Source organism: Dendrobates tinctorius, unplaced genomic scaffold, assembly GCF_039654945.1.
Source record: "Dendrobates tinctorius isolate UK_male_01 unplaced genomic scaffold, ASM3965494v1 ptg000097l, whole genome shotgun sequence".
In the NCBI taxonomy this organism is placed as follows: Eukaryota; Metazoa; Chordata; class Amphibia; order Anura; family Dendrobatidae; genus Dendrobates; species Dendrobates tinctorius.
This window is the reverse complement of record NW_027361765.1, coordinates 29,407,925-29,433,059: the sequence shown is the minus strand read 5'-3', so window position 1 is coordinate 29,433,059 and position 25,135 is coordinate 29,407,925. Positions and strand designations below refer to the sequence as shown.

Here is a 25,135-nt window from a genome sequence, read left to right as displayed (position 1 = left end):
CTTAGTATTTTTCATTTGGTGTGGGTCACAGTTGGGGGATCATAGTGTGTTAGGGTCATAAATACTTTGTCGGGAGAGTTGAGGTGGGTTATCATAGATTGTTAGAGTTGGAAGAGACCTCAAAGGTCATCGTGTCCAACCAACTGCTCACAGTAGCGTCATCATACTGTGCATGTGGAGGAATTCACTGTGGGGGTATCATACAGCATTTGTAGGACACTTCTGTTAGCATACTTTATTGTTGCAATGAAATGGGAGTATAAGGCTTCAGTAGGAGGAAGATTACCTTGTAAGGGCTGCAAAGCTGTAAGATATGCTCTTATGTGACCCTGTCGAATATTTTTATTTTGTAAAAAGATGAGGACTGGGGGGGGGGTCAATTAGTTCTGCTATTGGTCCCCATGATTTATATGTACATCCCTGCGGAAAACATTATGCTGCTCTCACATTGACCACTTTCCGAGCCTGTGTGTTGGACCCTCCATTCATGTATTGTGGATGTCACACAGCCGCGGCACATACGGCTGTGGAGCATTACAGCTGATTATTGAGAGCGCTCCAGGTATCCGGCTTCCCGACGTAGCTATTCGGGAAGAGCTATAGCTATTCGGATAATCTCTTATCCGAGGCTAATCTATCAACCCTAATCATCACCTGTATGTAGCAGCGCTAATCGGGTTATGGCAGCTTCTAGTCTCCCATGGAGACTATTATTAAAAAAAAAAAAAAAAAACAAAGAAAAAAGTATAAATCTGGTCGTTAAACGGCGTACCGAGAAAAGAAGTAAAAATGCCAGAATTAGGTTTTTTTGGTCGCCATGACATATCATTAAAGGGTGATCAAAAGAACGTATCGGACCAAAATGGTGTAATTAAAAACGTCAGCTCGGCGCACAAAAAAAAAGCCCTCACCCAACCCGAGATCACGAAAAATGGAGATGCTACGGGTATCGTAATATGGCGCTTTTTTTATTTTAGCAAAGTTTGGAATTTTTTTTTCCACCACTTTAGATAAAAAGAATCTAGACATGTTTGGTGTCTATGAACTCGCAATGACCTGGAGAATCATAATGGCAGGTCGGATTTAGTATTTAGTGAACCTAGTAAAAAATCAAAACAAAAAACAAGTGTGGGATTGCACTTTTTTTTGCAATTTCACAGCACTTGGAATTTTTTTTCCTGTTTTTGAGTACACGACATGGTAAAACCAATGGTGTCGTTCAAATGTACAACTCGTCCCGCAAAAAAACAAGCCCTCACACGGCCATTTTGACCAAAAGATAAAAAAGTTATGGCTCTGGGAAGAAGGAGAGCAAAAAATGAAAATGCAAAACCAAAAATACCTCTGGTCATTAAGGGGTTAAAAGGCAGAATACTGCTGACAGATAACCTTTAATAGTTTTGGTCTCCGATAAAATTAGTCCCCACCCCCAACTAAAAAATTCTTATGTCTGCCTACAAAATTGCTTATATTGAAAGGACTAATACAGCACAGTACAAAAAGAGGACTTGAAAATCCTCCAATAATGAAAAACAGCAAGAGAACAACAAGGTTTACCCGTACAGGCCTCCAAACAAATGCATTATCAGGGTGCAGTGGACCCATATAATAAAGATGGCAACACAGGTGCAAAAATACCAATCAAGCAACTGCTCACAGCCTACCAATACATGGAGGGGGCGGTTGCCTGGTATGTTGATGCACAAAACAACTTGTATCAGGCGCTGTTCACACTGAGGCCATGCACAGCGTCCAGGCCAGCCTAGTAGTGACACCCTTCTATTAGCTCAGGCGGGCTGCCCAGCGCGATCAAAATGCATGCCATGTGAACAGACACCGCAGTTTACAAGACCAAATGGGCCCAGCTGCACCCCGAATAAAAAGTGCAAAAACACATTTAAAAAAATGTGGAGTATTAGCTGATATTTTGAAAGGACAAACCTTTTCTCCACATTGCTAGGACCAGAAGGCAGCTGGAGGTAGAGGTAGAGTTTCTCAAGATCTGTAAACTTCTCAACTTCTTGCTACAGAAAGAAAAATGTAAAGTACAATAGTTAAAAAGTAACATTAAAATAAATATTGTACACTGATTCTATTCATACTAAAAAAACACTAAACCTAGATATAAATAAAATTAAAGGACAGTCACTAGAGCAGCTTTTGAAAATTTGTGAAAGTCATGGACTTTCTCTTCATATTTCACTTAAAAGTAAAATGTAAGTGAAACACGAATCCCAGGGTTGCCAAGCTGTTACATGAACGCTTGATGACCCCAGACTAATGTGAATAGATCCATATGGCCAGCCTTCACTGTCTCACAAGATCATGATGCTGGAAACGCAGACATTGATCACCCTTATCAGGCAGGGACAGAGCGGCTGAGGTTCTAGCCCCTTTGACACAGCCACAAAGACCACCCTTTATTTAATTCTTTAAAAGTTTTACAAGTTTAGAAAAGTGGATCCTGAACAACCATTGTAATGTAAAAATAAAAGACAGATCGTACTCACCCTCTCCTTCTCTGGTCTCAGGGTTTTGGCTGCAGTGGTGACGTCCCAGTGACAGGGTACATTACCACTGAAGAGAACACTGGGCTTGGTGTCTTGTGCGCTCTATATTGGCAGAGCAACTCCGTTCAGTGATCGACTGGAGCGCTGATGTGTGCTGTCAATAAATATCACCAATGCAGCCAATACCGGGGCAGCAACGTGGAGCTTGCACCACCATGTACCAAGATCCAGGTGTGTGCATTTTTTACCTAAATTTATTACATTTGATTAAACATAAAACCAAAAGACTTCTCTGGTATCAGTAGTTCTACACCATGTTTCTATTCAGAGAACTGCCGTCGTTTTCTCTGCTAACACGCGAACATGCTTTCAGCTATTGCAAACTTCTTGGTGACAGATTTATTATACTACTGACTGCTTATGTATTTGGCAGGATGACACAAAATATTGTCCAAATCCAATGAATGCTTAGTATAACAAAGCATCAAGTCTCACGAAGGCTTTATTTTCCTGAGCTGCATATTTACATTATCTATTTGCAGAAAACAAGACAATGACATTGAGATTTCAGGGGAATCACAAATACAATGGGTATACAACGTGCCAAAATGGACATTTTCTATACTTCACGGACAATTTACAGGTTCTCTCTCTGGTCTGGACCCCTGTCTAAGATGTCAATTAAGGCATTTGGGAAAAAAGGCATGAGTCTTGAAGCAACAATCCCTTTAAAAGGGGAATTTCCAGCTCCAGGATCCGGTCACAACGTGTAGTAGGTGTAATAATAATATTAGCCAATACTTCCAATTAGATATGCGGTATAGTTCTTCTGATTCGCTGTCGCTTAACCCAAGTGCAGGACATTGCAGTAGCTTAGATATCCATGGTTACGACCACTCATACAGCGGAAGTTAGATGGTATTGTGGTATCTTTATATATAATCTTCTTATCATGTCTGTCTGTCACCGAAATCCCGCGGCGCTGAGTGGTCGCGGCCACTAGGCTGCGACCAATCAGTGACAGGCGCAGCTGTTTGTAACGGTAAGCAGGCGCAGTCAGGCGCAGCGCTCAATCGGGCGCAGGGCTCTGAAAAAAAAAAAAAGAATTAAAATTAAAAAAAGGTTATACTCACCTTCCGATGGCCCGCGATCTCCACTCCATGTGTCCGGCCTCGCGGCCACAGTAATGCCTTGCGCCTTAAACCGGAGATGACGTCACTCTCGCAAGAGCGCGACGTCATCAGCGGTGTTTCGCGCAACGCATTACTGGGACTGCGAGGCCAGGCGCGTGGAGATCGCGGGCCGTCGCAAGGTGAGTAAATAACTATTTTTTATTTTAACAGAGACCATGCATACCAGGAAAGAAAGGGGATGGGACCATGCATACCAGGATAGGGGGGTGAGGGTGACCATGCATACCAGGATAGGGGGGTGAGGGTGACCATGCATACCAGGATAGGGGGGTGAGGGTGACCATGCATACCAGGATAGGGGGGTGAGGGTGACCATGCATACCAGGATAGGGGGGTGAGGGTGACCATGCATACCAGGATAGGGGGGTGAGGGTGACCATGCATACCAGGATAGGGGGGTGAGCGTGACCATGCATACCAGGAAAGGGGGATGAGGGTGACCATGCATACCAGGAAAGGGGGGTGTGGGTGACCATGCATACCAGGAAAGGGGGGTGTGGGTGACCATGCATACCAGGAGAGGGGGGTGAGGGTGACCATGCATACAAGGATAGGGGGTGAGGTTGACCATGCATACAAGGAAAGGGGGGTGAGGGTGACCATGCATACCAGGATAAGAGGGTGTGGGTGACCATGCATACCAGGAGAGGGGGGTGAGGGTGACCATGCATACAAGGATAGGGGGTAAGGGGGACATGTATACCAGGAAAGGGGGGTGAGGGGGACTATGCATACCAGGAAAGGGGGGTGAGGGGGACCATGCTTACCAGGAAAGGGAGGTGAGGGGACCATGCATACCAGGATAAGAGGGTGTGGGTGACCATGCATACCAGGAGAGGGGGTGAGGGTGACCATGCATACAAGGATAGGGGGTGAGGGGGACATGTATACCAGGAAAGGGGGGTGAGGGGGACTATGCATACCAGGAAAGGGGGGTGAGGGGGACCATGCTTACCAGGAAAGGGAGGTGAGGGGACCATGCATACCAGGAAAGGGAGGTGAGGGGACCATGCATACCAGGAAAGGGGGGTGAAGGGACCATACTTACCAGGAAAGGGAGGTGAGGGGACCATGCATACCAGGAAAGGCGGGTGAGGGGGCCACGCATACCAGGAAAGGAGGGTGAGGGGGACTATGCATAAAAGGAAAGGAGGGTGAGGGGACCATGCTTACCAGGAAAGAGGGGTGAGAGGACCATGCATACCAGGATTGGGGGGTAAAGGGTACCATGCATATCAGGATTGGGGGGTGAGGGGACCATGCACATCAGGATTGGAAGGTAAGTGTAATATTTTTTTTTTGTAAATGTTTTCTGATGGGTCCATGCATACCAGGATGGAGGTGGGGGGCCAATCATATCAGGACAGGGATGAGACCATACATACCAGCACCAGGATGGGGCCAATCATACCACGATAAGGAGGGGACCATGCATACCAGGACCGGGATGGGGGGTCAATCATCCCGGGTTAAGGGTTTTTGCTTCATTTTTTTCCCCCAATTTCCTCCACTAAAACCTAGGTGCGTCCTATGGTCTGGTGCATCTTATAGTCCAAAAAATACGGTACCCAAGTTCCTAACAATTTTGAAAGAAAAAAATGAAAAGCAGCAGCAACAAAAAGCGGTTTTTGCTCCGGTTCGTTGACTCATAGGCACAGTGTTCAGTTTCATCATCATCTACATTGATTGCCAGTTTGTGTAAAATTTCAGAAGAGCAAGATTTCAGTATGTACTTTATTCCATCCCATTAGATTTCATCTGCTGAGAATCTTCAATTAGACTGCTCAGCATATTACAAAGTACAGGCACCAAGACATTATAAAATAGAAGGTTTATAATCTAACTGGATAATCCTGCATACATGAAGGATAGCATAATCCCTGTCTAGACTGAGATTACCATGGTTTGATGGTTAATGCCAGTACTAGAAATGGCAAAAATTGTCAGTGCAAAAAAAACACTAACATTAGCGAGAGAAATTTATAGGGTTATTCGTGCACAGAAAGTCAAGCTCAGGACAGTTATTAATACAGAAATTTTCTGAAATCCACCAATTGCCTGCAATCACCTGCAGTCTCTAGTTCAGAGAAAACGGTGATGCCGTCACATCTAGGCATCGCACTGGGCTTCCCTGCCTCGGTAAGCCACCCAATGACTTGGTAGATTAAGGGCATGTGCACACGTTGTGGATTCGTGTGCGGATTTCTACACACAGAATCTGCAGAATCCGCAGGTAGAATGACCTGCGTTTGACCTGCAGATTTAGTGCGGATTTTGCCTGCGTTTTTAGGCTGAGTGCAGACGGAGTTTTGAGCCCTGCGGATTTTTCCGTGCAGAATGGAAGAAAACCGCAGGTCAAATGACCTGCATTTTTCCTGCGGATTTCTTCCATTTTTCACGCGGTTTTCATGCGGTTTTCCATTGCGGTCTTCCCCCTGCGGATTTGGTAACAGGGGAGATAGAAAACCGCACAAAAGAAGTAACATGCTGCGGATTTTGTACCGCAGGAAAACCACGCGGAAAAATCCGCAGCGTCTGCACAGCGTTTTTTTTTTTTCATTCATTTTAAAGGTACTGTACATCACAATGCGGATATGCAACGTTTCTGCGCGGTAAAATCCGCTGCGGAAATGCTGGAAATCTGCATCGTGTGCACATGGCCTTACACCTGCGGATTCTTATAATGGAATTGACATGCTGCGGAAAATAAACCGCAGCGTTTCTGCGTGGAATAATCCGCAGCATGCGCACAGCGGTTTTTGTTTTCCATAGGTTTGCATGGTACTGTACACCACATGGAAAACTGCTGCGGATCTGCAGGACCAAATCCGCAACGTGTGCACGAACCCGAATAGCTGAGCTTTCATATTAATAAAGCTATACAAGATATAAGGTACAGTATAGGTCATTATGGAGAAATTTTTACTTCAGTTCGTTTCAGATAGGGTAACTCCAATTTTTAATTTAGGTTAAGTTTTTTGTCCGTTTTCCTATAACTTTTTTATACCGTACAGACCAAAAGTTTGGACACACCTTCTCAATCAAAGAGTTTTCTTTATTTTCATGACTATGAAAATTGTAGATTCACTCTGAAGGCATCAAAACTATGAATTAACACATGTGGAATTATATATTTAACAAAAAAAGTGTGAAACAACTGAAAATACTGGATGTCTTATATTCTAGGTTCTTCAAAGTAGCCACCTTTTGCTTTGATTACTGCTTTGCACACTCTTGGAATTCTCTTGATGAGCTTCAAGAGGTGGTCACCGGAAATGATCTTCCAACAGTCTTGAAGGAGTTCCCAGAGATGGTTAGCACTTGTTGGCCCTTTTGCCTTCACTCTGTGGTCGAGCTCACCCCAAACCATCTCGATTGGGTTCAGGTCTGGTGACTGTGGAGGCCAGGTCATCTGGCGTAGCACCCCATCATTCTCCTTCTTGGTCAAATAGCCCTTACACAAGCCTGGAGGTGTGTTTGGGGTCATTGTCCTGTTAAAAAATAAATGATGGTCCAACTAAACGCAAACTGGATGGAATAGCATGCTGCTGCAAGATGCTGTGGTAGCTATGCTGGTTCAGTATGCCTTAAATTTTGAATAAATCCCCCACACTGTCACCAGCAAAGCACCCCCACACCATCACACCTCCTCCATGCTTCACGGTGGGAACCAGGGATGTAGAGTCCATCCGTTCACCTTTTCTGCGTCGCACAGAGACACAGTGGTTGGAACCAAAGATCTCAAATTTGGACTCATCAGACCAAAGCACAGATTTCCACTGTGGTCTAATGTCCATTCCTTGTGTTCTTTAGCCCAAACAAGCCTCTTCTGCTTGTTGCCTGTCCTTAGCAGTGGTTTCCTAGCAGCTATTTTACCATGAAGGCATGCTGCACAAAGTCTCCTCTTAACAGATGTTGTAGAAATGTGTCTGCTGCTAGAACTCTGTGTGGCATTGACCTGGTCTCTAATCTGAGCTGCTGTTAACCTGTGATTTCTGAGGCTGGTGACTCGGATGAACTTATCCTCGACAGCAGAGGTGACTCTTGGTCTTCCTTTCCTGGGGCGGTCCTCATGTGAGCCAGTTTCTTTGTAGCGCTTGATGGGTTTTGCCACTGCACTTGAGGACACTTTCAAAGTTTTCCCAATTTTTCAGACTAACTGACCTTCATTTCTTAAAGTAATGATGGCCACTCGTTTTTCTTTACTTAGCTGCTTTTTTCTTGCCATAATATACATTCTAACAGTCTATTCAGTAGGACTATCAGCTGTGTATCCACCAGACTTCTGCACAACACAACTGATGGTCCCAACCCCATTTATAAGGCAATAAATCCCCCTTATTAAACCTGACAGGGCACACCTGTGAAGTGAAAACCATTTACGGTGACTACCTCTTGAAGCTCATCAAGAGAATGCCAAGTGTGTGCAAAGCAGTAATCAAAGCAAAAGGTGGCTACTTTTAAGAACCTAGAATATAAGACATATTTTCAGCTGTTTCACACTTTTTTGTTAATTACATAATTCCACATGTGTTAATTCATAGTTTTGATGCCTTCAGACTGAATCTACAATTTTCAGAGTCATGAAAATAAAGAAAACTCTTTGAATGAGAAGGTGTGTCCAAACTTTTGGTCTGTACTGTATTTCACAAACATTTTTTTTGTGTAAACCGTATTTTCAGAATGTATTATTCCCTCGAAGTTTCTACTAATATCCTAATAGTCTCACACCCATGTAGGACATCAGGTGCTTTTGTTACGCTAGTTTCACACATAAGGGCCTTGATTCATTATTTGCATTTTTGTTAAGCCACTTATCCTTTTTTGTTTTGTGGTATTAGTTTCCATTTTTATAGCAAATTCATCGAAATGGCACACGCAATTCATGAACTTGGCATAGAGTAAAAAAAAAAGGGCTTTCTTCCTACCTTCTTTATTATGCTCACTTACATAGCACCATTATATTCCACAGGGCTTTACAGATCATCATCACTGCCCCTTTTGGGGCTCACAATCAAAATTTTCTATAAGTTAGTCTTTGGAATGTGGGAGGAAACCACAGTACCCAAAGGAAATCCACGCAAACACGGGGAGAACATACAAACTCCTTGCAGATGTTTCCTTGGTGGGATTTCAACTCAGGACCCCAGCGCAGAAAAGCAGCAGTGCTAACCACTATTGACCACGTTGAACTGTTTTTGCGAGTTTGGCGCAAAACACACAATGACTGTGACAAAATTTTGGTGTACTCAAAAATACACCAGGGAAAGAGTGGAGTGAAGTTGTGCCAAATTGTCACTTTTTAAAAAGTCACAATTGATGAATCAGGCAAAAACATCTGAAATTGCTAGAACCCGCCAACGAAGCTAAAAAGAAATAAAATAGAGTTAAAAAAAGGCGCAAATAGAATAATGAATTCGGTGCAAAAAAAAAAAAAAAAAAGCTATACAAAAAAAACAGGAGCAAAGGCAATGATGAATTGGGGCCAAGGTTTATTCTAAAAACAATATGTGATAGATTTACATGAGTGATTTTGATTTCTGACTAGCATCAAAGTCAGACTTTTTCTTTTTTGCAAACACTTGGTCCGCAAAAGAAAAAAAGACATTGAGACAGATTCCCCAAAGAACACAGATAGAACATGTGCAAAATTTAGTGAAAAGGGCCTAAAGGCCCTTTTACATTTAGCGATGCACCAGCGATCCGACCAGCGATCCGACCCGGTCAGGATCGCTGGTGCATCGCTAAATGATCGCTAGTGAGCTTCCACACAGGAAGATCTCACAGCGATGCAGCAGCGACGCAGCGGACGATACTTACCTTTCACACACAGCGATGAAGACGTCCTCCCGCCTGCGTCCACACGTCGCTCGTCTCACACAGCAGGAAGCCCAGCAGGAAGCGGCCGACGAGAAATGGAGCCGCCCGATCTCGCGCGATCAGCGACAGACAGCGGGGGAGCCGGACGGAGGTAAGTATCACACAAAGCGATATCGCTATAACGTCACAAAATCAGTGACGTTTTAGCAATATTGCTAGCGATATCGCTATGTGTAAAAACCCCTTAAAGCTCCCTGCAGCAATGGCAACTTAGTGCCACCCTGTAGTCAGGTCAGCACGGCTATCAAACTCTTAAATGCTCCAGTTGTCACTGACTACAGCATCTAAAGGGTTAAAACTACTGACTTTCCCTTATAATACTGGGACACATTTTAAAACAATTAAAGAGTGGGTCCGCCACCTAAAATGTCCATGTCATTTTGAAATTTCTATCTTTACACCCTAAGCACTTTTGTAATTAGCTTTATTAAAATATATCCTGACAGATCCTCCCTATCCTGTTTTTTTTTTGTTTGTTTGTTTTCACTTTACTTCCAGTGATGTTTTGTTTGAGAGGAGTCTCAAACAGGAAGTCACAGGAGGCTGGGGCTGCACTTACTCCCCTGGAGGGTCTATAGCCCCTCCTGGAACAGGACATTTTAAGCGGACAGCGCTGCAGTTACTTAAGGGCCTGTCACACTAAGCGATATCGCTAGCAATATCGCTATAACATCACTGGTCTTGTGACATAGTAGCGATATTGCTAGCGATATCGCTATGTCTGATACTTACCTCCAATCGCTCCCCCGCTGGTTATCGCTGATCGCGCGAGAACGTCCTGGGCAGTTTCTCGTCGCCTGCTTCCTGCTGTGACGACGAGAAACGCGTGGGCGGGAGGATGTCAGGATCGCCGCGTCTGACAGGTAAGTAGCGACCCCCGACCCCTGCGATGTCGCTGGTGAGATCTGCCTGTGTGGCAGCTCACTAGCGACCACTTAGCGATGTACCAGCGATCCTGACCGCGTCATATCGCTGGTCGGGATCGCAGGTATATCGCTAAGTGTGACAGTACCTTTACTACAGTTTCCAAATCCAGGAGGGGCACAGACGCTGCGAGGAAGTGAGTGCAGCTCTAGCCTCCCGAGACTCCTCTCAAACGAAACGCCACAGAAAGTGCGGTAAAAAAACAATTTATAGATTAGCTAGATTCTCATCCACACACCGCTGAGATTCTTCACGAAGAAAAATTAAGATTTTGCTGCAAATTCTGAATACACTCACTGCAAAATCTGCAAGTCCAGAATAAAAAAAGAAAACATGCAAAGCTAAATAAAACAAAGATAATGCTTAGCTAATTTTTTGTTCAAATTTACGCTGGGGTGTCTATTTTCATGAAATTATATACAGCTGTATAAAATAAATTATGGGTTGAGAGTTAAATTTTTTTATCATATAATATCTATAATGTGAACATTAGTGAGGCTATACTATTCAATAAATATTAATATATTATGCTTCAATAATTTAAGTACCACTCTTGCATCTTACCCAATTAAGATAAATCTAGAGAAAAAAAGTCTCCACAGTGAATAAAAAAAAAAAAAAAAAAAAAAATATCGATCTATATCTTTCTTTTTTTTTTTTATTTGTTGGCCATGTTTTGTTCCTTGCCCTCTACTACACTTTGACCCATCTCAAAATACTTGAAGCTGGATGTTATCACTAACTTCATATTTCCTGCAAACAGGACGATCACAGACTCTAAGTGTATGTTCCCACGGTCAGTAAACTCTGCGGGTTTGATGCTGCGTACATCCGCAGCAGTCAGATGTTACAGCATAGTGGATCCCTACTATGAGTTCAGAGATGGCCGCGGCATCCCTGGGTAAACAGTCATGCGGTGCGCGTCTTTCCAGATGGCAGCATGTCTATTTATGTTGCGGAGATGCATTATCTTTATAGCCACATGCGTATTAAGTGCGGGAACGCAGCTTACTATGCATGTGAACTAATTAAAATAAAGGCGTACCTTGTGCCACAGCCGGAAGTTTGCGTCCACTGCAGTTCTCACGATGAGCTGAGCTGACCATGAGAACTGGAGTGCATGTGACCGTCAGGGACGGGGTTATCACCAGTCACTAGCCAAGTTCCCATGGTCAGCTGACCGCGAGAACTACAGTGCACGTGACCGCCGGTGACCAAGTTTTCTCCGGTCATCAGCTTAACCCCTTCACTACCAAGGGTGGTTTGCACGTTAACTACCGGGCCAATTTTTACAATTCTGACCACTGTACCTTTATGAGGTCATAACTCTGGAACGCTTTCATGGATCCTGGTGATTCTGACATTGTTTTCTCGTGACATATTGTACTTCATGTTAGTGGTAAAATTGCATTCAAATAACTTGCGTTTATTTGTGAAAAAAACGGAAATTTGGCGAAAATTTTGAAAATTTCGCAATTTTCCAACTTTGAATTTTTATGCCCTTAAATCACAGCGATACGGCACACAAAAAACTTAATACATAACATTTCCCACATGTTTACTTTACATCAGCACAATTTTGCAACCAAAATTTTTTTTTGCTAGGAAGTTATAAGGGTTAAAAATTGACCAGCGATTTCTCATTTTTGCAACACCATTTTATTTTTAGGGACCACTTCACATTTGAAGCCACTTTGAGGGGTCTATATGATAGAAAATACCCAAAAGTGACACCATTCTAAAAACTGCACCCCTCAAGGTGCTTAAAACCACATTCAAGAAGTTTATTAACCCTTTAGGTGCGTCACAGGAATTTTTTGAATATTAAAAAAAAAATGAACATTTAACTTTTTTTCACAAAAAAAATACTTCAGGTTCAATTTTCTTTATTTTACCAAGGGTAACAGGAGAAATTGGACTGCAAAAGTTATTGTGCAATTTGTCCTGACTACGCTGATACCTGATATGTGGGGGGGAACCACTGTTTCGGCGCATGGCAGAGCTCAGAATGGAAGGAGCGCCGTTTGACTTTTTCAATGCAAAATTGGCTGGAATTCAGATCGGACGCCATGTCACGTTTGGCGAGCCCCTGATGTACCTAAACAGTGGAAACCCCCCCAAGTGACCCCATTTTGGAAACTAGACCCCCCAAGGAACTTATCTAGATATGTGGTGAGAACTTTGAACCCACAAGGGCTTCACAGAAGTTTATAACGTACAGCGGTACAATTAAAAAATCATATTTTTTCCACAAAAATGATCTTTTCACCCACAATTTTTATTTTTCCAAGGGTAACAGGACCCTAAAAGTTATTGTGCAATTTGTCCTGAGTACGCTGATACCCCATATGTGGGTGTAAATGACTATTTGGGCGCATAGCAGAGCTCGGAAGGGAAGCAGCGCCATTTGACGTTTTTGGCTAGAATTGAGATCGGACACCATGTCGCGATTGGAAAACCCCTGATGTACCAAAACAGTGGAAACCCCCCACAAATGACACCATTTTGGAATCTAGACCCCCCAAGGAACTTATCTAGATGTGTGGTGAGAACTTTGAACCCCCAAGGGCTTCACAGAAGTTTATAACGTCCGGGCGTGAAAATAAAAAAATCGTATTTTTTCCACAAACATGATCTTTTAGTCCCCATTTTTTTATTTTCCCAAGGGTAACAGGAGAAATTGGACCCCAAAAGTTGTTGTCCAATTTGTGCTGAGTACGCTGATACCTCATATGTGGGAGAAAACTACTGTATGGGCACACGTCAGGGCTCGGAAGGGAAGTAGTGACGTTTTGGAATGCAGACTTTGATGGAATGATCTGCGGGTGTCATGTTGCGTTTGGAGAGCCCCTGATGTACCTAAACAGTGGAAACCCCCCACAAGTGACCCCATTTTGGAAACTAGACCCCCTAATGAACTTATCTAGATGTGTGGTGAGCACTTTGAACCCCCCAGTGCTTCACAGAAGTTTATAACGACCGGGCGTGAAAATAAAAAAATCGTATTTTTTCCACAAACATGATCTTTTAGTCCCCATTTTTTTATTTTCCCAAGGGTAACAGGAGAAATTGGACCCCAAAAGTTGTTGTCCAATTTGTCCTGAGTACGCTGATACCTCATATGTGGGAGAAAACTACTGTATGGGCACACGTCGGGGCTCGGAAGGGAAGTAGTGACGTTTTGGAATGCAGACTTTGATGGAATGGTCTGCGGGTGTCATGTTGCGTTTGGAGAGCCCCTGATGTACCTAAACAGTGGAAACCCCCCACAAGTGACCCCATTTTGGAAACTAGACCCCCTAATGAACTTATCTAGATGTGTGGTGAGCACTTTGAACCCCCCAGTGCTTCACAGAAGTTTATAACGACCGGGCGTGAAAATAAAAATATCGTATTTTTTCAACAAACATCATCTTTTAGTCCCCATTTTTTTTATTTTCCCAAGGGTAACAGGAGAAATTGGACCCCAAAAGTTGTTGTCCAATTTGTCCTGAGTACGCTGATATCTCATATGTGGGAGAAAACTACTGTATGGGCACACGTCGGGGCTCGGAAGGGAAGTAGTGACGTTTTGGAATGCAGACTTTGATGGATTGGTATGCGGGTGTCATGTGCATTTGGAGAGCCCCTGATGTACCTAAACTATTGAAACTCCCCACAAGTGACCCCATTTTGGAAACTAGACCCCCCACGGAGCTTATCTAGATGTGTGGAGAGCACTTTGAACCCCCAAGTGCTTCACAGAAGTTTATAACGCCTGGGCGTGAAAATAAAAAAAACATTTTTTTCCGCAAAATTATATTTTTGCCCCCAATTTTTTATTTTCCTAAGGGTAACAGGAGAAATTGGACCCCAAAAGTTGTTGTCCAATTTGTCCTGAGTACGCTGATATCTCATATGTGGGAGAAAACTACTGTATGGGCACACGTCGGGGCTCGGAAGGGAAGTAGTGACGTTTTGGAATGCAGACTTTGATGGATTGGTATGCGGGTGTCATGTGCATTTGGAGAGCCCCTGATGTACCTAAACTATTGAAACTCCCCACAAGTGACCCCATTTTGGAAACTAGACCCCCCACGGAGCTTATCTAGATGTGTGGAGAGCACTTTGAACCCCCAAGTGCTTCACAGAAGTTTATAACGCCTGGGCGTGAAAATAAAAAAAACATTTTTTTCCGCAAAATTATATTTTTGCCCCCAATTTTTTATTTTCCTAAGGGTAACAGGAGAAATTGGACCCCAAAAGTTGTTTTGTAATTTGTCCTGAGTAGGCTGATACCCTACATGTGGGGGTAAAACACTGTTTGGGCACATGGCAGAGCTTGGAAGGGAAGGAGCACCATTTGACTTTTTCAACGCAGAATTGGCTGGAATTGAGATCAGACGCCATGTTGCCTTTGGAGAGCACCTGATGTGCCCAAACAGTGGAAACCCCCAATTATAACTCCAACCCTAACCTCAACACACCCCTAACCCTAATCTGAGCCCTATCCCTAACCCTATCCCTAGCCCTAACCCTAACCCTAGCCTTAACCCTAGCCCTAACCCTAGCCCTAACCCTAGCCCTAACCCTAGCCCTAACCCTAGCCCTAACCCTAGCCCTAACCCTAGCCCTAACCCTACCCTAACCCTAGCGGGAAAATGGAAATAAATACATTTTCTTTTAGTTTTATTATTTTTCCCTAACTAAGGGGGTGATAACGGGGGGTTTGATTTACTATTTATGGCGGTTTTTATGTTTGGCGGCTGTCGCACGCTAAAAGACACTTTTTATTGTAAAAATAGTTTTTGCATCACCACATATTGTGAGCTATAATTTTTCCATATTTTGACCCACCGAGTCATGTGAGGTCTTATTTTTTGCGGGACGAGTTGTCGTTTTTATTGGTACCATTTTCGGGCACATGACATTTTTTGATCGCTTTTTATTCCGATTTTTGGGATGCAGAATGAACAAAAACCAGCTTTTCATGAATTTCTTTTGGGGGGTGCGTTTACACCGTTCCGCGTGCGGTAAAATTAATAACGCGTTTTTATTCTTCAGGTCAGTACGGTTACAGCGATACCTCATTTAGGTCTTTTTTTATGTTTTGTCGGTTTTTTGCAATGAAAACAATTTTATATAAAAAATAATTATTTTTGTATCGCTTTATTCTGCGAGCTATAACTTTTTTTATTTTTTTGCGGATGATGCTGTATGGTGGCTCGTTTTTTGCGGGACAAGATGACGTTTTCAGCGGTACCATGGATATTTATATGCGTCTTTTTGATCGCGCGTTATTACACTTTTTGTTCGGTGGTATGATAATAAATCATTATTTTTTGCTTCGTTTTTTATTTTTATTTTTTAAGGGGTTCGCTAAAGGGGTTAACTAATGGGACAGTTTTATAGGGCAGGTCATTACGGACGCGGCGATACCAAATATGTGTACTTTTATTGTTTTGTTTTTTTTTTATTTTCAAAAAATGGATTTATTGGGGAATATTTTTTTTTTTTTTAACTAATTTATTTAGCGATTTTTTTTAAATTATTTTTAACACTTTTTTTTTTTTTTTTTTTACTTTATTACCTTGTCCCAGGTGGGACATCACTGTCCTGTGACAGATCGCTGATCTGTCACATCACAGATCACTGTGACAGATCAGCGATCTGTCACAGGCACTGCTGCAGACTTCCTCATGCCTGCGCTTTGCAGGCACTGAGGAAGCCAGCTTCCTCAGGCCCCCGTCGCCATCTTGGATTCGGGGGCCTGGAGGAAGGGAGTCCCCCGCAGCAGCGCTGCACATTGCGCTGCCGTGGGGGGCTCAGGGAAGCACGGAGGGAGCCCCCTCCCTGCCGATGCTTCCCTTTAACCCCCGGTACACCGCGATCGCGTTTGATCGCGGTGTGCAAGGGGTTAACGTGTCGGGGGCGGTCCGTGACCGCCCCTGACACATTGTGCCGGGTGTCAGCTATGATAATTAGCTGACACTCGGCCGCGATCAGCGGCGCTCACCACGTGGGCGCCGCTGATCGCGATGACGTAATATTCCGTCCATGGTAATTAGGTCCATGGACACATGGACGGAATATTACGTCAATTGTAGGTAAGGGGTTAAAGCTCTGCTGTGTCTGGATGTCAAGCTGGAAGGTGGCATAATGCCACCGTTCAGCCAAAGGCATCCAGATGTAGAAGGGCTGGACTCGTTGTGGGGCAGTATGTATATCTTCTCGGCGAACAGGTATGGTATACTGTTGCTTTTTATTTTATCTCTCTTACAGGAGAACGATGGTGTCGGTGAAATAGGCGATGCAGTAAGTATGGTTTAATTAAGGTTATTAAAGGAGTCTGTGTCATTATTTCAATTAAAGGACTTTATTCTGACTGTGTCTTTATTTACCATGTAACTATAGGATTGGTAATGGATAGGTGTTTTATAGAGGCTTCTCCATTACTAATCCGTGGGCTTGATGTCAACGGACAATACAAAGGTGACATCAACCCCACAAATATTACCCCACTTGCCACCGCTACAGGGCAAGTGGGAAGAGCCGGGTAAAATGCCACAATTGGCGCATCTTTGGATGAGCCAATTGTGAGGCGGCTGCGGGCTGCTATTTTTAGGCTGGGAGGGCCAAAATCCATGGGCCTTGCCAGCCTGAGAATACCAGGCCGCAGCTGTCTGCTTTTTCTTTGGCTGGTTAACAAAAATAGGGGGACCCCACGTTATTTTTTTGGAGGGGATCCAACTATTTTTGATTACCATGGAAGGTAAGCAGACTGCTGCAGCCTGGTATGCAGTCCTGAGCAAATAGTGAGCCATTCCTGACCGTGTGCACATACCCTTAGGCTGTGTTTCCACAGTCAGTAAACACTACGGGTTTGAAGCTGTGTACATCCGCAGCGTCCAGATGTTACAGCATAGTGGAGGGGATTTCATGAAATCCCATCTCCACTATGCGTTCAGAGATGCAGGCAGCAGACCTGCGTATCAGGACATGCGGCGCGTCTTTATAGACTGCAGCATGTGTATTTACATTGCGAAGACGCTCCGCCCCCGCAGCGTAAATTTCCCATAGACTATCATTAGATGCAGTAAAACCGCATCTAATGATTAGTCACGTAATAACTGCGAAAACACAGTTTACTACACGTCTACTAATTTACATAAGGTCTTACTCTGTCCCACCGCAGGAAGTCCGCGTCCACTGCAGTTTTTGAGATAACTTAGATTACCGAGAGAACTGTTATCTCCGGTCACACTAGGCTACTTTCTCACAGTCAGCTGACCACGAGAACTAGAGTGTAGGTGATCCCAGAGATCTCCGGTGGTCATCTACAAGCTCTACTATGTCTGGACTCGCCGTGGGACAGTCGTTATTAATTGGATTACGTCAGACAGGAAGTATTTGTGTTTGTTTACTTTTTATTTATTTTTTTCAGGAGTTCGAGGACTTCACATGGATTAGGAGTATAATTTAATGGGAAAACTGTGTGGTGTTTTATTTAACTAAAATACCGTATATACTTGTGTATAAGCCGACCCTCCTAAATTTGCCACAAAAAAATGGGAAAACTTATCGACTCGCGTATAAGCCTAGGGTGGAAAATGCAGCAGCTACTGGTAAATTTCAAAAATAAAAATAGATACCAATAAAAGTAAAATTAATTGAGACATCAGTAGGTTAAATGTTTTTGAATATCCGTATAGAATCAGGAGCCCCATATAATGCTCCATACAGTCCAAGATGGCCCCATAAGATGCTCCATACAAAATACATCCCATATAATACTGCACAAAGGTTAATAATGCCCCATATGCTGCCCCATAAAGGTTATGACCCCATAAGATATTCCATAGATTACGCTGTCATAAAATGCTCCATAGATTATGCTCCCATAAAATGCTCCATAGATTATGGCCCATATGCTGCCCCATAAGATGCTCCATAGATTATGCCCCCATAAGATGCTCCATAGATTATGCCCCCATAAGATGCTCCATTGTTTATGTCCCCATATGCTGCTCCATAGATTATGCCCCCATATGCTGCTCCATAGTCTATGCCCCCATATGCTGCTCCATAATTATGCCCCAATATGCTGCTCCATCAATTACACCCCCATATGCTGCTCCATAATTATGCCCCCATATGCTGCTCCATCGATTACGCCCCCATATGCTGCTCCATAGTTTATGCCCCCATATATTGCTGCTGCAAATTAAAAAAAAAATGAAATACTCACCTCTCGTCGCTGGGGGCCTGGTACCGGTATTCTGATCAGGCGGTGACAGGTGTCACCGCCGACTCAGGACCCCGGCACTGGCGATATTTACCATCCCCGCTCCATGGCTGCGCGCTGCTCGGTCCTCTCCACCTCCGCGTCCTGTTAGTGTTGTTCAGGCAGAGGGCACGGCGCGAACTAACTACGTCACCGAGCCCTCTGACCTGATCATCACAGACAGAGGTCACGGAGGAGAGGACAGAGCAGCGCGAAGCCATGGACCAGGGACAGGTGAATATAGCTTATACTTACCCCCTCCTGGCGCGGTCTCTGCAACCTTCCTGCTTCTCCCGGTCTCAGGCTCCTTCCTTCAGTGGTCACGTGGTACCGCTCATTAAAGTCATAAATATGCGCATATTCATGACTGGTACCATGTGACCACTGAAGGAAGGAGCCTGAGACCGGGAGAAGCATGGGGGCTGCAGAGACCGTGCCAGGAGGAGGTAAGTATGATCTGACACTCCCTCCCTCCCCTGGTATATGACTCGCGTATATGCCGAGAGGGGGACTTTCAGCCAAAAAAATGGGCTGAAAATCTTGGCTTATACGCGAGTATATACAGTACTTTTTTTCTGCCTGTGTGTTTATTTAACCATTTACAAACTTTGGGATTAGTAAAGGATAGGTGTCTTATTAACGGCTCTCCATTACTAACTGAGCTTAATGTCACCTTACAATACAAAGGTGACATTAACCCCTTATTACCAGGGCTGTGGAGTCAGAGTCCAATTTGGTGGAGTCGGAGTCGGTATAAAATGGACCGACTCCAACATTATATAATAAATTGGGTACAGTAATTCAATGCAGAATGTGCTGAATATTTTTTCATGGGAATTTGGGAAAGTTATGAAATGTCCTATAAATGGCTGCTCTATTCCTGATCTAAGGCTACATTCACACACAGCGTTTTTGCTGCATTTTTTGAGGATATGTTTTTCAGCTGCAAAAGCAGATCAGATTTTAAAAAACCGCATCACCTGAAAGGTTTTTGAGCTCATAATGTTTTCAATAGCAAAAGCAGATTAGAAATCTGCTCCATCCATTTATCCATATCTGTCTGTCCATATCTTATCTGTACCAAAAACAATGAAAGCCGGATAGCACAGAGACTAACACTTTTTTTTTTTTTTTTACTACCAGTCAGGTACACCTCATAGCTGCCCAAAAGGACGCCTAGGACAGGCATTGCTCATCTGCAGTAACACATCAACATCAATTGATAGTTGGAATAAATAGACTGCATTCACCACATGTTCTTAAGGTGCAGGCTTTATTTTCAAGTGTAGGGGTGTGCAGTATGAGGTTCGCAGCAGCTGAGGTGTCAGTGGTGAACTCTAGCACCAGTGAAGCTCCTCCTCTACAGACAAGGGTACAACACAGACAAGTAAACATATTCACAAAGAAGGAAGGCACTTATCTCAGAAAAATTGCTAGAGTGAACAGGATAACAAGATTAAGGTAATTACTTCTTAAAGCATATTTAAACTTTCTATAAACTATGCATAAATCAATAGTCCAGTATACTGTATGTTCTCTCTCTATGCTTGGTTGTTTTTTCTTTGAGCTCATATACTTTTGGGAAGCTAGCTTTTATACAATATACATACAATATACAGGGAAAATACAGCAACAGGATTGATGAGGACTTATATGAGGACTTGTACAGGTATAGAAGCCAAAACATCAAGTTATTAGCTCTGTTATCAGTTTCTTTGTTCCTGGAGTATGATACACAACAAACTTGCTCCCTCCCTCCTCCCTTCTTCATAGACTGTGAAGCATTTAGTGAGCTGTACCCTAATAAGAAAAGCCGTGGAAATTCAAAGTAAAGCTATCTAATAACATATTTTACTAACTTTATATTTGTCATCTGTACTATTGATTTATGCAAAGTTTGTTTTATTTCTATCTAAAATTATACAGTGGGGAAAGTATGTATTTGATACACTGTCGATTTCCACCTACAAAGAATGGAGAGGTTGAAATTTTTAATCATAGGTACACTTCAACTGAGAGAAACAGAACCTACAGGAAATGTCTGACCTCTGTAATTGCAAACAAAGGTTTCTGTATCAAATATTAAGTTCTGTTTTTCTATTGTATCAAATACGTATTTCATTCAATAAAATGCATATTATTTAAATCATACAATGTGATTTTCTGGATTTTTTTAGTCTGTCTCTCACAGGTGAAGTGTACAATTGTAGACCTCTCCATTCTTTGTAGGTGGGAAAACATGGAAAATTGTCAGTGTATCAAATTCTTATTTCCCCCACTGTACATGGTTCCCTGTTCTTGCTGGAATTATAATATACATTATTTTATTTTATAGGACAAAATTATTTTGAGAGTGAATTTATATAATTACAAAATGTCTAAGACGCTCCCCATGAAGTCAGCTGTATTTGAGCATTTCACAGTGACTCAAGATGAAAAATATTTTGTGTGTCAATGTATGACAAGTGACCCAGAGGAAAGCAAATGCTGTGATGCCAAAATCAGTGCATACTCAGGCAGTGATAAAAATGCTCCTACAAGAGCTTTCAATCTAAAAAGACATTTACAACGCTTCCACCCAGAAGTTTTCAAAGCTGTGACTGAGAAAGATAACAGCAGTACCAAGAAACCCGCGCCCAGCACTTCCTGCCAGGCAAATGAGGAGGAAAGAGCATCTCAAACATCAATAACAAGATATTTTGTAAGTGACAAAGTTACTGTAACAGTGACAGCAGAACTGTTTAAAAGATAGCTCATACAGCTTGTTGTGAAGGACGGTGTACCATTATCACTATTTGCACGACCAGCTTTTACAGCTCTTGATGGAGAAATGGCTCGCACACTTGGTGTTTCTCTGTAAAGAGAAAGTATTTGAAAATTAGTGATTGAAGAAGCCCTTAAACAAAAGGAAGATCTTAAAAAGACTCTCAAAAGACGCTTCATGTTTCTTAAAATGGATGCCTGCACACGTCACAGAGTGAACTATTTTGCCATCAATGTTCGATATGTTTGTGACAACAAAGAAATTGTTACCAAGACACTGGCAGTAAAAGATACTAAAGCTCATCACAGCAGCCAGTTTCTCCAGGCCTTAGTGGAAAAAGTCCTGCAAGATTACGAACTCAAAAAAGAACAGGTTCTTGCTATTGTAACGGCCAATGCTTCAAACATAAGTACAATTAAACTGATGAATGAGAGTAATGAACAACAGCTAGAAGAAAATTTAGAATTTAGTATGTTTGAGATGGAAGGCCACAGTGCTGTTCTTGTAACTGAGGAACAAACCGATATTACAACAGAAGAACAGCAAAATAATACTTTAGAAATAGATGATCTTGTTGAAGCTGCTTCAAAACACTTTCCTATTCATCACATGCGTTGTGTTGTGCACACGCTGCAGCTGGCAATAAGAGATAGTCTGCAAGAGGGACATGCTGGAAATCTGATAGGAAAAGTGAGGAAATTGGCTATTGCCGCCAGAACCCCTAAAATTGATTCCATCTTGAAGAGACGTGCTGGGAAAGGGGCAATTGTTGATCAAGCCACTCGGTGGGGCAGCACTTATTTAATGATTGAGCGATTACTTGAACTAAAACCGTTTCTTACAGATATGGCGAACCCTCAGGTAACCCTAAATAAATGAAGGTCAATGGACACAGGTGGCTGAATTGAAGGAATTGCTTAACCACCCATTTACCGTGACTAAAAAATTACAAGCTGAGGATTTACCTCCTGGCATTTTCATAAGGGAGTGGAAGAACTTGCTATTTTGCTTGTCCCAAAGAGGTGGTTTAATCGCAGATGGCATTTCTGCTTCAATGAAACGGAGAGAGACACAGCTATTGGAAAAAAATTTTTTTCTGGCAGCTGTTTATGTGGACCCAAGTCATCGTATACTGCTTGATGATCAACATCTTACTAAAGGAAAAGAAGCTCTGACTGAGGTAGCAGTTAGGATGAGTGGCCAACAGGAGGACTGCCAGGTGCAAGAGGACTTGGGTCCTGACAGTGCTACTGCTGCCATATCTTCATCCTCATCAGATGAGGAGTTTGACTTTGACAAGTATTTGGATGACATGGAGCAGGCAAAGGGTTGCCGCAAGGAAAAATACTTCACTCCGTCTCCTATAGCAAGCAGATTAACCATATTTCAGCAAAATGTTTCACTTGCTCTCAAAGAAATAGAAAAATTCAACCGTTCATCAAAACTGACTGTGCATGAGGCAATTCCTTTATACCCGGAAATTGTTAGAGATGCTGCCCATGTGGTTACGGCTTTGCCTCCAACCCAAGTTAGTGTAGAGAGGTTGTTCTCTGGCCTTAAAATTATTAGGTCAGATTTGAGGTCATCTATGAAGGAGGATCTGATGGAGGCAATTCTATTTCTTAGGACAAATTCATAGACTGCACAAATGTTATTTAGTATGTTTTAGCTGAAAACTGTTTTTTGCCACTTACATAGTTTATTACACAGTGTTATATATGTAATCGATATTACATAGTGTATTAGATATTTACAATTTATTACAGTTTTTTGTGTTCTAAAGTTGTATTCCAATAAATATATATTATGTTCTGTCTAAATATCTTGATTATTGTATCATAAAAATGATTAAGTGTCTGATGTTCACATTGTACTACAATAAATTTTTCACTTGAGTATAAGCAATATATGTGGGAGTCAGAGTCGTGGAGTCGGTGTAAGGGAAATTGAGGAGTCTGTGTCGCAGGTTTGGCTTACCGATTCCACAGCCCTGCTTATTACCCCATATGCCACCACTACATAGCAGTGGGAAGAGAGAGGCTAAGCACCGGAATTGGTGCATCTTAGAAATGCGCCATTTCTGGGGCGGCTTTAGGCTGGTATTTGTAGCCAGCGGGCGGCCAATATCCATGGCCCCTTCCTAGGCTATGAATATCAGCCCGCAGCTATCTGCATAGCCTTTTCTGGTTATTAATTTTAGGGGGACCCCATGTCATTTTTTGGGGAGACCCCCTATTTTAATAGCCAGTAAAGTTTATGCAGACAGCTGCGGGCAGATATTCATAGCCTGGGAAGATCCATGGGTATTACCCGCTTCCCAGGCTATAAACATCGGCCTCCAGTCACTGGCTTTCCCTCTCTGGTGCAGAAAATTGCGAGGTACCCCACGCCATTTTAAAAAAAAATTAAACATATACTGCATTTAAGGCCGGGATCACACTTGCAAGAAACTCGCACAAGTCTTGCACCTCAATACTCGGCACTGCCGCCGGCACTTGGACCGGAGCATTCAGCTGCATAGAAATACATGCAGCCGCATACTCCGGTCCTGAGTGCCGGTGGCAGTGCCGGATATTAAGGTGCGAGTTTCTTGCAAGTGTGACCCCGGCCTAACGCAGATTTCGTGTGTGTGTGTGTCTTTATTTAAGGCAGAGATCACACATGCAAGAAACTTGAACGAATCTCGAATCTCAATACCTGGAACTGCCGCTGGCACTCGGGAGCGGAGCGTGCAGCTTCATAGAAATACATGCACACCTATACTCACCTCCGGACCGCTATTGCTCCTATAATTTTGGCTGCTTCAACAAAATAGTAAAGGCTGCAGCTGATCAGCGGCCACTAATTGGATGTAGTGATCACATGACATATCTTCTGACCAATGGAGACAGCGCTGGTAAAGGAGGAGCAAAAGGTGTTTTTTTTTTATTTATTTCATGTTTGACACTTTAACAGGTAAGAAGGGGTGGTCCTGAAATGGAAAATCCCTTGGAGATTTTACTTCACTGGAACAAAGGGCCCTAAGACAACCCAGAAAAATAAACTCCAAAGAATTATGCCTCCACCAAACTTTACAGTTATTATGCAGTAAAACAGGCAGTCGTTTCCGGTCATTCATTAAATCCAGACTTGTCCATTAGACTGCCAGATAGAGAAGCATAATCCGTCGCTGCAAAGAACATGTTTCCAATGCTTAAGAGTCTACAGGTGGCTAAGTGGTTACTGTACCTAGTATAAAGACTAAAGGGGTCTGTCCACTTTAATTTATACCACCCCACAACATAATCCCAGGAGTGGTACCAGTGTGAAGTTCTCTCGTGAAGGCCTCTTCATAGCATTGTCCAAGTGGTCTCCAGTCCAATTTACATCTATCATTGCATCCAAGACAAATGAAAAGACTCATCGGTATAGAGGACAGACCTCCGTTCCAGCCTACATTGCCATCTAACTCTGCATGATGCCTTTGAGAGCGGTGGTATGAGGTTAATAGAGGATTTCATACACTGGTCTTTCTCTGGGATTATTGTGTGGGGTGACATAATATACTGTATCCAGATGCCTCTAACCTTCATTCTAGGTACACAAACAGCTCAGCGTTACA

General features: G+C 43.0%; 1 protein-coding gene across 1 annotated transcript in view; it reads right to left on the bottom strand.

The window, feature by feature from the left end:
* Positions 1 to 25,135, bottom strand: part of RFX7 (regulatory factor X7) — a 139,709-nt gene that overhangs the window by 44,985 nt on the left and 69,589 nt on the right. Inside the window, exon 3 of the mRNA XM_073587008.1 lies at positions 1,942 to 2,024. Within this exon, the coding sequence (XP_073443109.1) occupies positions 1,942 to 2,024 (83 nt within the window). The remainder of the gene's footprint in view (positions 1 to 1,941; positions 2,025 to 25,135) is intronic.